The following is a 12,603-nucleotide window of genomic DNA, read 5'->3' as shown; positions in this document are numbered from 1 at the left end:
TAAGTTTTTGGTAATTAAAGGGACAAGAAGAATATCTTTCAGTGCTATGTGTGGGTGTTTGTGTTGAGCAGATGACGTTTTAAAAACAAAATTTGCATCACCAACATGAGTTATGGGCAAACCTTGTCCATTTCCAATGATAAGCTGATCAAAACCATTAAATTCCTCTCTGACCTGCATATTAACCATGTTGTTGGTTAAGTGATGAATTGCTCCACTATCAAGATACCATCTTTCATCAGCAGGCCCTTCAAAGTTGGAAAGATAAGCAGCTCCAGGTGTAGAAGATATTTCAGATGAACAATGAGACATAGAAGAATATGTCACTGGATCTAGATTGTAAGACTGATAATTTGAGCAGTTCATAGCATAGGAATCATCAAAATATGGTGCAAACTCAGCATGTGGTTTAAATGCAGCCATGTATGTTGACTTAGGTCCTTTTCCTCTGCTAAATTGCCTTGACTGTGGCACATAATTCTCAATGTATCTGTGCCAACAAGCATCAGCTGTGTGCCCTGACTTATGACATATCTGAAAAACAGGAATGTTATCATCTGATTCAGTTCCAGTTATATAAAACCTTGAACATGAGGCTTAGGATGTGGTAAAGCTTTGTGAAATTGCATTAGCATAGAGTTGCCTCTTCCAAAATTATGACCACTAGTATTAAAGCCTCTAGGATATGTATTAAACATCATTTCTCTTCCAGCATTTCTGTTTCCATTATGAATATGTCCATGATATCCTCCATAGCCAAAACCTCCTTTTTTATTATTCCCTCTGACTTGAGAATAATTGGAATTCATCAATCCATAGTTAGCATTGAACATGACTTTAGTATTCTAACTGTTCTGACTTTGTTCTAATCTTGCCTCATGTGTTAACAGTAAGGCATAAGCATCATTATAAAACATCTTATTAGCTGTGATAATAGACGCAAGATCTAGATAACCAGTTCCTAATCTATTTAGAACTTGCATTAACAGATCCCTTTCTGACATAGGACTGCCAGCACAAGCAAGTTTATCAGCTAGTATTTTGACTTTTAAACAATATTCCTCAACAAACATGGATTCCTTTCTAAGCACATTCAATTCATAGCAAAGTTGCATTATTTTAGCTTCAGACTAAACTCCAAATTATTTATCAATAGATCTCCAAGCATCACGTGAATTGTCCCAATTAAGAATAGAACTGAGAATACCTTCATTAACCGATGACAAAAGCCAGCCAAGTAGTATTTGATCTTGAGCTCTCCAATTTATGTATGCTAGATTATCTACTTTCTGTACTGATCCATCAACTGCTGTTTGAATGATATGTTGCTCTGGTATGATATGATTTTCAGATATGAAATCTTCAAGTCGATTTCCCCTGATTGATGTAAGAACTTGTTTTCTCCAGATTAAGAAATTAGATCGATCTAGTTTTATTGGATTACTAAATGAGAATGAGATCTGTGAGGATTGATTTGCATTTGTTGAATTTGAAAGTGTTGTTGGAACTAGCCATACTGGCTCTGATACCATGAAAGAAATTAAGAAAAATGTTGTTTGGTTGTTGAGAAAATATCTCAGAAAATTTCCAGAGAACTTCCAGAATACTTGTATTATTTTCTTAAATCAGAAATGTTATGATTACAACTTATTTATACTCGATGCTTAAGCATTACTAGAGTTAATGATTAACTGATTCAGAAGAATCTACACATGCTCAACTACAACTCGATATACAGAGTAAACATAACAGACTCTCAACTACTTAAGCTGAGGTGGCAGCTGAGTTGTCATTCTGCTCATACTCACCTGACGTCACCAACTTGTTGGTTTTCCTTAGCTTGAGCAGCTTCCTCTTTTTTGCACAGTGAGCTTCTCTAACAATATATGATTCTTTAACAGAAGAGGAGGTAATGAAAATAAATGGCATTATTAAAGATATTAGAAAGGAACTAGAAAATGTTAGTGAAACATTATCTCAGACTGGCAACAAAGTTGACTTATACTTTTCAGAAACGTCTCCTTGTTCGGATGAGGCTTTGTTGCAGTTAATGGTAACCATCAAATCAACAACTTTGTCAATGAGCTTCTGGGATTTTAATGATGAGGTTGTCAATGCCGTTGGTGATTACAAAGTATCTAGGAACTTGGCTCCAGTACTCGAAAAATTGATTGCTAAATATGGTGACATTGGTGCCAATTGTGCTTTAAGCCAAAATGTAATGACAGGTTTCCTTGTCACAATATGTGGGGTTCTTCAGAGCATGTGCAACACTCAGATTAAGGACATCACGGATGAACTAATGTTCAATTGGTGGTACCATCTCAAAGTTGTGCAGCGTGGAGGGCTTGAAATTTATTTTGCCTTTAATCGTTTGAAGAGAATCGTTGACGCTCGCTGCAGAATTGATCATGCAAAACGTTACGAGAAGAGTAAGCTATACAGGATCCATGAGGACATGGCTGCAGCCACTGGAGTGATTGATGAACAGATGGCAAAACTAGAGGAACTGAAGAAGCAAGCACAGCAGGTAATATCTACTTATCATCCGGAGAAATCCAGAACAGAGGCAGCGGTTGTAAGTGATGCTTTGGAGTTGATTTTGACGAATGCTGGAGCTAGATTGTTTTGAGATCTCGAATTTACTAGGCATTTAACAAATTTTTCGTAATCGATAATAACTTGTAACGAGCTTTCTCTCCTTATGATTTAGAATAAATGTAATGATAGAATTTAATTCACAAATTAATCATTAAATTCAATTAGTTTATGTATAGAGTTACCTTACTTTTTAAATTAAAAAAAAAAAGAAAAAAAGAAAGCAAGCTAGTCATTATAAAATAAATAAATAAACGCATGTATATATATATATATTTTTTTTTCTTTTTGTAAATTGATGATGATGCTTTTGCAGAAGGACCAGCTGCTGAGATGAGAGAAAGAAGTGCTTCTCCATCAAGAGAGAGTGAAAATGTTTGACATGTTAACAAGAGTGAGAACGAGAAAAACAAAAGTGTTGGTGTTCTTTTCATTTGAGCCATGGGGGAGAGGTATTGGTTTCAAATGGTGAAGTTCAAGATAAAAATGAATGTTATTTCTGAGGAAAATGCTGTTCTTGGCAATGGTGACGACGATGGAAGTAAAAGTCCAATCTAGGGGGCAACACACATGTGCGAAGAGATTGTTTTTTTAGCTGCTGGTGGTGATTTTAAAGAATGCTTAAACTTCGCACTAAAGAGTTGAACAACTTGAACCCCATTTGCATGTGCAGAAAAAACCAAGGCAAAAAATTTCCTAATGGATGTCGTAAATCATCCATTAATGCAGGATTTTATTGGACAAACAATCAAATGAAAACTCAAAAAAGTTCAAGTTCAAAGATCAGTACAAACCATAAAACTATACCTCTAGCTAGCTAGTGCTGAACAACAGAAAATGATGAAATTGCAAAGCTTTTACGGCCAAAACATGGCCGTAAAACATTTGCAAGTCAAAAAATAGAAAAGCAAAAGTACCTGTAAATGATGACGCGGCGTTGTTATTAATTGGTCGACTTTGCTTCTCAGTTCTTTCTATCTTTTGAAATTTGAATAATCTTGCTTTGACAATGAGCCAACATAAGAACCGTTTGATTTAGTCGAAGTCAATTGAGCAGAAGTTGAAAGAATATTGGGAAAAGGACAGACACACTCTCAACGTTTAGGTAAAGGGACAAAAATCCCCTAATATTTTAAAAAAGATATTTACACCCTAATTTATTTTAATTTTACCATTATACCCTTCAAGCATATAAAAAAAATTATTAAATTATTTAATTTGTCTATATATTGTTAATAAAATTATAAATATACCCTCATTGCCTCATTATTCTATTTAAATTTTTATCAATAACTAATTTTAAAAAAAGACATCTATACACTTAAAAATATTATAAAAAAATTATAATTTTAAAAGTAAAATTGGTTATTAATACCATAATAAATAACATAGAAAATTAGTTATAAATATACAAGTTTAAATGATTGACATGTGGAGAATTAAATATACAAGTTTAAAGTTTAAATAAAATTGGTTATTAATAACCAATTTTATTTTTAAAATTATAATTTATTTACAATTTTTTAGGTGTATAATTTTTTTTAAATTGATTATTGATAAAAATTTAAATAGAGGAATTGGGCAATGAGGGTATATTTATAATTTTTTTTTACAATATCCAACTTGTCTATTTATAATTTTATTAATAATATATAGACAAATTGGATAATCTAATAATTATTTTTATATGCTAGAAGGGTATAATGGTAAAATTATAATAAATGAGGGTGTAAATGTCTTTTTTGAAACGTTAGGAAGATTTTTGTCCCTTTACCTAAACGTTGGGCGTGTGTTTATCCTTTTCCCAAGAATATTTCCTCGCCTTCACTGCAACGAATTTATCATTTTTCCTAGTCAGTCAATTTTTTTTATATGATTAAATTAAATAGTTCTGGATAAAAATTTCTTACATTGGTTGCACCCTGCCACAATTTTGGATCAATTACACAACAGTCCATATTTTTCTCGAAAATTAAAATAAAATTATAGGTTTCGAATTTTCAACACATAAGCCCTATTTTGGAAATTACTTTTCCCTCTTCTTATCGATCCCTCTCCTCCGAGTTGCTTTTCTTTTTTGCCCTTTTTAATCTTTTTTACTTCTTCTCTCCCTTTTACTTTTTTTTTAGAATTTCTAAGATGATTTTATTTTGCTAAATTTTCAAAGACAATAAGAGGGATTTGTAGTAAATCATTCAATTGGATTTGATCTGTCATTGGCTATGTTTGGTCTCATGTTTTCAAGTTGATTATGCTGCATGATTGGATGGTGATCTCCTAAAGATGGTAAGTTTTTTTGGCTAATTTTTGACACAATCAATTGGTTTAATAATTAATTTTTGTCGATGCCCATAAAAATTTATTTTTACTTTTATTGAGAATAGAGATTAAATATTCAACTTTTATTACTCTTTAATCTTTTCCATAACCCAACTGGATTAGGATGCTCTCCATCTAAACAATTCAAAACTTTTAGAGATTTTGTGCCACCTGTCTTTTAGTACTAATGTATGATTAAAACTTAATTACGTTTACATTTTAATGAGTGGGGTTATTTGCACTCTGAATATTACTTTGGACACTCTACTACTTTGCACACTCATACACTGATTATAAAAAATTAAGTTTTATTTCGTACACTTTTTAAAATCAATGAAGTGAATTTTAACTAAAGAAAAGATAGATAAAAAGAGGAACCTAATCCATCCCAACTACCTTAAATTTCAAAATGAAGATTCTTAAAAGTGGTAAAATTCTATTTAAATTTGATTGAACAAGTGCGAACTCTAAAATAATTTATCTATCTCTTATTATTACTAAAAGCTCGAACTATGAATTTTGGCCTAATATGAAAATAACTTAATTAAACACTGAATAAATCTTTTAAATTTTGGCCAATTAAAAAAAAAAAAACTTTGCTTTACTTGTTTCTCTTAAGCCAAAAAAAAAAAAAAAAGACACAAAATCTCTTCTCAATTTTCATTTTAGTTCGAACAAATCAAATCAATAAGTTATTAGAAACCTTTACATGAATTATATCATTTTTAAACAATAATTAATAAACTCACATAAGTCTCTATAGATTTTATTAAATATACATGAAATGAAAAGGTGTAAATAATTCTACGGAAACAACAACTCCTCTTCGTTTCCCAATTCAGTTATAATATTATGTACCTGCTCAGTGTATATCGCCAGATATAATTTTTCAAAGACTTGACTAGGGTTTCCCATTTCAGTTATAATATTATGTGCCTGCTCAGTGTTAATATATGTGCTAGGTAACTATGCCGTCTATTTTTTTTTTTTTTTTGAAAAAAAATATGTGCCAGATAGAAGGAATAGGAAACTATTAATAGGATAATAACAGATGAAAAATTTTTAAAAATGCTGATAAAAATAATGAGTTCATACATTATTTTTGTACATTTTATCTGTCAGCAACTCAGCGTTTTCCAAGTCTTTTGTCTTTTTTTTTCATTTTTTATTAAATACAAAATATCTATTTTTTCAGTGCGAGTTTCCAAATATAATCTGTACCAATGGCTGCAATTCAATATTATTTCTCAGACTTTGACTTGGGCTTTCCCAATGTGAAATATGATTCGCAATACAATATAATTTCTCATTCGATTAAAATTCAAATCAACATCAGTAAATTATGTTATTGAATGAATTGCAGAGAATGAGCAAGTGATTACTTTTTAAGTGGAACTGGCATATCAAAAGTTTGCAATGTAATTTCTTTTTTAATAATAATAACGAACTGATTAATTTATTGATTTTATTTATAATGTTTTTCTATAAAAATTATTGATTTTATTTATAATGTTTTTCTATAAAAATTATCAGCTAATTAATAAAAAAATTCATTGCATGGTTAAATATTTGTCCACATGCAATAAGTAATAATAATTAAAGTCAGCCATATCCGTTGGATTAGTTTTCATTAGAGTTAGTAAAATTGGTCACTGGGTCGTGTTTGTGTAGTGTTAAATTAGGACTGATTCATGACTCATTTTATAATCATGTCAAAATATCCAGACCTAATCTGACATGAAAAATAAATATGTTTATTCAATAACTTACTTAATACCTTTATATTTAACAAGATTTACATCAAATATTTATAAGCGCCTTTTTTTTAAAATACGGACACATGTTAAGCTGTGCGGTTTAAAAGAGTTATTTTTTAATGCACTATAAACTAATGCGTTTTAATAAAATTAAAATTTGACTCAATTAAATCTTATGGTTTAAAAATATTTACTCATGGAAAAAAAATGAGAGTGTGTAGAACCCTATATATATATATATTCCTTCTTCTCATACAGGCGCCCACTTTCACACGTGTATTTGTCTTGCAGCATAAATTTTCTCCAAAACTTGTCCCACAAGCTTAACTCTTGCAATATAGGACAATAATTTCACAACAAAGTTTCTAACATAGGGCACACCACAAGATAGAAAAAAACATATAAATCTGAAAAAAAAATTCTAGTGATAATTTGATTAGCAGGCTTGGATGAATGAGTCAAAAAATTGATTAGCTGGCTTGGATGAATTAGTCAAAAAAAAAAAATCAGGTAAGGAAATTAGGTCATGTGGGGTTAATTAATGGATAATGAGAAAGAAGAGATATTCCAGAAGAGATATTCCAACCTATTAAAATATTTTCTATACCTATTATTTTGATAAAAAAATTATTACTAAATTATATGTGACTTAAGTTACTATAATATATAGACTAAAGGAGCAAATTTCCTTCAATACCTGATAATGACGATTATATCCTTCATCTTCAAGCTTTCAAACAACCATCCGATACTTGCAAAAGACACTCCAAAGATTAAATCAGTGTTTAGTTCCCTAGAAAATACAAGAAAATCAAGGAGAAAATATATTCTTGAGTATTGTGAGTGTTTTTAGAATCGGTTAAATCTATCCTGAGAATTTATGTCGGGATCTCTTTAAAATAATTCAATATTTCCATTTATAGAGACTTCAGTTAGGAGATCACAATCATTTTTTTTTCTTTTTGAGTTCTTTTCCTTTTTGATTTAATCTGGCTTTTCTATTTATTTATCTACCATGTGACTCATATGCTTTTATTTTTTGTGATTTCTTTATCTATTTTTATTGCATGCATCTGGAGTCTTCAAATCTGTGGTGCTTTTTCTAATACGTGGCACGGTATAAGTGGGCAAATTTATGATAATTGGGTAGAGAAAATAAAATATTCACTTAAAATAATCTTATTCTACCCCTTCTTTATTCTATTTTTAAATTGAAAGGATGCCAAACTTTCGTCTCTCGAGACTGAAGAATACAATTAGAGAGGCATCGTCTTTCGCCCGATCCTTGGGTGACTAACACTTTGATTCTTGTTAAAAATTGTTTTTACAATTTGAGTTCCTATTTTTTAAAATACGTATTTTAAAATTTGTATGTTCGGTGTATGTGAGAATATTTATTGTGAAATGAAATTCATTATCTTCGTTTGAATCAATCAAGTTTCTAAATTCATGTATGATAAAATGAAATTAATTTGCTATATTTAATAAATTTAAAATAGCAGAAACCTAATTGTCCCAAAACAAAAACCAAAATCAAACCGACTTAGTTGGGTTCGACTTGATTTGAATTTAATTTGAATTCTTATAAATTAAACCAGTCAATTTTACTACATTGTTATTTTTTTAATACCATCTTCTTAGATTAGGATTACTAGGCAATTTTCCTCTCCGTCGGAGTTAAAAGAAATGCAATGATAGAACTTAGAATATCCAATCAATATTAAAGGCGATTAATTTATTTATTAAGTTCCTAACTTTGAAAAAAAAGAAAGCAAATATGACATCACAATTAACAATAAATAAATATAAATTGAATAAACTCCTAGCCAGAAATCAATATAAGCCCATTGAGCTACTAAATGGATATGGATTTGGGGGAACACTCACTTCAACAACTCCTTCAAGCATCTGTAAAACTTTCTTCATTGTTGGTCTAAGAGATGGATCCTCTTGAATGCACCAAATGGAAACCATCACAAGCTTCCCTAAACATTCTATATCATTCATGGCTTCCTTGTCTTCCCCAACCAAAACATTCAATTTCCCATTTCTGTAGCAATCAAAAGCCCAATCTGTTAAAATTGCATACTCTTCACCCATTTCAATATCAAAGCTTTTCCTGCAGGAAATGATTTCTAGCAACAAAACACCAAAGCTGTACACATCAACCTTTGCTGTGATTTTTGAGTTCCTAAACCATTCAGGAGCTACATACCCTTTTGTTCCTCTTATAGCCGTCTTAATAGTTTTGCTCTGATTCAATGTCAAAAGCTTTGCCAAACCAAAGTCCGATATCCGAGCAGTGTAGTAATCATCAAGCAATATGTTCTGAGGCTTTATATCACAATGGATGATCTGAGCTCTGCAATCTTCATGTAGGTACAGAAGCCCTCTTGCAATCTGAAATGCAATGTTAGTTCTGAGGTTCCAGTTAGGCTTCAAGTTTCCGAAAAGGAAACTGGCTAATGTTCCATTATTCAAGAACTCATACACCAACAACCTGTTCTGGCCTTCGTCACAGAACCCGAGCAACCGAACAAGATTCTTGTGATGAGTCTGGCCAATCACGAAGACTTCATTCTTGAATTCTCTTTCACCATCTTGAAACACTCTATCCAATTTCTTGACTGCAACTGCAGTGGTACTTGTTCTTGTTTGAATGACACCTTTGTAAACAATACCAAAAGATCCTCTGCCGACTTCTTCCTTGAAGTTATTTGTAGCTCCCTCAAGCTCTTTGTAGCTAAAACAACGCAAATTTGTTTCAATGGTGCCATCGTCTGGACTGTTTCTTATCCATTTCTTCTTATAGATGAAGGAAAAACCAAGAACAAATGCACAAACCAACGCAAAATTCACAAACACGGAGCTTCCTAAGAGTACTGATCCTGTGGCATTCATCATCTTACTTTTTTTCTTGTCTTCAGGATCCGGAGGACGAGGGACTGATGGAGGATCATCACCTTTATTCTTATATTTTATAAAAGCTTTGCCAGCAATACGGCTATCTGTCATGCCATTGGAGAGAGGCAGCTTCTTGAACCAGCAGCTACCGTCATTAAAAATGACCGCAGCACAGAAACAATCACTCAAGCAAGTGTTTTTGCACTGCACTTCATTATAGGGCTTGAAACGCTCGTAGTCTGACTGAGGCCAATTTATATTTTTAAGCTCATGAAAATCAAATAATTCTTTGTTATAACCCTGCCCTCCTCCCCAGCAGCTCAATTCAAAATCTGGCCTGCAGCTTCCGTACCTGTCATTCTCATCAAGTAAAGAATACCCTTTCGGGCATGCACACCTTGGCCTTCGATCACTATCTAAGGTGCAAATACTGTTATATCCACAAGCACCACTTCCCAAGCCTCCTCCAATATCAACACAAATATTTTCAGGCTCAGACCAGGCAACAGACCAGTTTCCATTGCCATTCTTTGGATAAAAATATTGCGCGAAAACACCATCAAAATTGAGAGTTGCTCTGTAGTAAAAGTCTGCTGCTGGGACTACTCTTTCTGTTGTGAGATCAAACCTCCCGCCATTTCTTCTCAATATGTACATGTAACCAGACTCATTGAACATCACTCGGTAACCGGAATTTGATGAGTTTGCAGGATCATAAGTACCACTAGTGTAGTAAGCATCATAAGCAAAACCAGTAGCCAAATTTGCAATATTGAGAACAAGATTACCATCTTCAAGCAAGCGAAATTGGAACCGTCCTCGGGAGAAATTGTTCTCCGATTTTCGAGAAAAAAGTCCTTGTTCAGTCTCCATCATTTGCCCTAGCAGCAATGTATCCGTAGGATTGCTGAAGCTGTCCCATAACCTGCCAGAGCTGCTGCTTGCAAGCACAAAATTGCCTGTATCATTCATATGGCCAACAGCGACTGTACCAATATCAATTTTAGAGCTCCAAACTTGTTTGCCTTGAGGATCATTAAGCACTAGCCCTTGATCAGCAGTAAGCTTTACCTGTGATCCTCTTGGGACAGCAGGATTTTGATCTTTATTATCTGTGTACCAGACAACAGTTTTTTCAGGTATTTTGTTGTAAAATATTGAAAGCAAGAAGAGGTCATTGGTGTTGTTTTCTTCGTCAAGCTGGTGAAATCCAAATGCAAAATCACCAGAAGGAGAAAGCCACGGAGAGCTACTAGTACCTGCTGTGAGAGTTGCACCCACAGGCACAGTTCCATTGTTTTGAGCGATGGCTAAATGTGAAAAATATGGAAGCTGAAATAATAAGAATATGAAGTACAATCTAGCAGAAGTCATTGCAATAGCTATTTGGATAAACACTTTAAGAAATTATATATCGTAATCATAGGCAAAATGGTTAGAATGAATCATGAAATGAGAACCAAGAGGAAAGAAAGAAACATTGACAAGTTAAAAAATAGAAAAGTAAAACTTTGACAGCCAATATTGTTATCAATTGATAACTTGCTTCATTTAGTTTCTATCTTTGAATAGTCTTGCCACGACAAGGCGACAACGCGGTAACATTGAACTCGAGGATCACAGTGAATTGACTTTGATCATTCAAGGTTAATTAAGCAGAAGTTATAAGCTGAAAGCATTTTTCCTCCCTTAATTGCAGAGGATTCAATCTAAAATATATGCTGGGACGTGAAGTCCAGCGGGATGTTTCCTAGAATTTGCCCGGACTTATAAAAGTTGAAATCCAACCCAAAATCTAAAATTAATGAAAATAATAAACAAATAAACGGTCACTGGAATTTAGTCAACGCTGGCCGGGAAGCTCAAGTCAGAAATTTCTGGCCACACTGAGTCCAACGGTGGCTGTGGTGACCTTTCACGCGCGGCGATGGCTCCGAATCGAGCTCCCAAAGCCATAAGTCTTTCAATGGCCGATCAACAGCAAAACGATGTCCCCGGCGGCAGTGGATAGTCAGAAATGGCAGAGGACAGGGTGAGGAACAAAGCCTAGCCGGTTACGTCACCAAAAACCGGTGGAATCAATGGCGACGAAAACGGGCGGAGCCGCGGGTTTTCAAGCTTCGATCGCCGGCGTTCCGGTTGGTTTTCGGCGGCTATGATGGCCGAGAAACCACGGGCAGATTCTAATCTTCCATTTGGTACCTTTCTCGGCCGAAACGGTGGCAGGAAATGGGAGATATGGCCGGGTTGATTTCGGGTTAAACGGGTCGGGTGTTCGGGTCTGTAGTTGGGTCGGTTTGGCAGCTTCTCTCTCACTCTCTCACACATGTATCTCTGTTTTCCAGCTCTTTTCTTTTACTAATTCTAACTTTTAACCGCCTCATTTTTATTCATTTATTTAATTCACATGTGTTACATTAATGACAAAGCATGTGGTTTGGATATTGCAGCAAAGGTAACTGAGAAGCATGTGGTTTGGATATTGTGGGTAATTTTTATGCTCGTTGTGTTAAGTGTGAGATCAACTACCACATCCAGTGTGGTGATCCAGTCTCAGTACCACCAACTGTTGTATATGAGCATCATGAACATCTACTCGTTCTCACTGAAACACTTGGTGCAGATAACTCAACTCTGTTTTCCTGTGACGCCTGTAAGAAAGAAAGGAATCCAAAACATTCCTACTACTACTGAGCTAAATGTGAGTAGTCGTCTCATGTGCGCTGTGTTATCACCAAGGTACAATTGGTGGAAAGAAAGAAACTGAAACATTTTTGTCACCAGCATTTCTTGATTCTTCAAGAGAACGGTGATGTTTGTTGCAGTGCTTGCGAGAACTTTATCCAGGGAGCATCATACGGTAGGATTTCATTGAACAAACAATCAAATGAAAACTCAAAAAATTTAAGTTGAAAGATAAAAACAAACCAGAAAACTATACCTCTAGCTAGCTAGTGCTGAATAACAGGAAATGATGAAACCGCAAAGCTTTTATGGCCAAAACATGGCAGCTTATGCATAGCAT

At 33.7% G+C, this 12,603-nt stretch overlaps 1 protein-coding gene across 2 annotated transcripts; it reads right to left on the bottom strand.

Annotated features, from left to right (window-relative positions):
- Positions 1 to 8,383: 8,383 nt before the first annotated feature.
- On the bottom strand, positions 8,384 to 12,091 carry LOC102628818 (G-type lectin S-receptor-like serine/threonine-protein kinase RLK1). Of its 2 annotated transcripts, XM_052431650.1 has the most exons (2): positions 10,838 to 12,091; positions 8,384 to 10,690 (listed from the first exon to the last, which is right to left on the bottom strand). In XM_052431650.1, the coding sequence occupies exons 1-2, from the start codon at positions 10,950 to 10,952 to the stop codon at positions 8,508 to 8,510; spliced, it is 2,298 nt and encodes a 765-aa protein (XP_052287610.1). In that variant the 5' UTR covers positions 10,953 to 12,091; the 3' UTR covers positions 8,384 to 8,507. The 2 variants fall into 2 exon arrangements, with proteins under 2 accessions (XP_052287610.1, XP_024949678.1); XM_025093910.2 differs by having other exon boundaries at positions 8,384 to 12,090.
- Positions 12,092 to 12,603: the final 512 nt, after the last annotated feature.

The sequence above is a fragment of the Citrus sinensis genome, chromosome 2 (assembly GCF_022201045.2).
Source record: "Citrus sinensis cultivar Valencia sweet orange chromosome 2, DVS_A1.0, whole genome shotgun sequence".
NCBI classification, from domain to species: Eukaryota; Viridiplantae; Streptophyta; class Magnoliopsida; order Sapindales; family Rutaceae; genus Citrus; species Citrus sinensis.
The sequence above is the reverse complement of the archived record's forward strand: the minus strand, read 5'-3'. Positions and strand labels throughout refer to the sequence as shown.

Coding starts and splice junctions, on each gene's coding strand:
- LOC102628818 (XM_025093910.2), bottom strand. CDS start 10,952: ATGACTTCTGCTAGATTGTACTTCATATTCTTATTATTTCAGCTTCCA.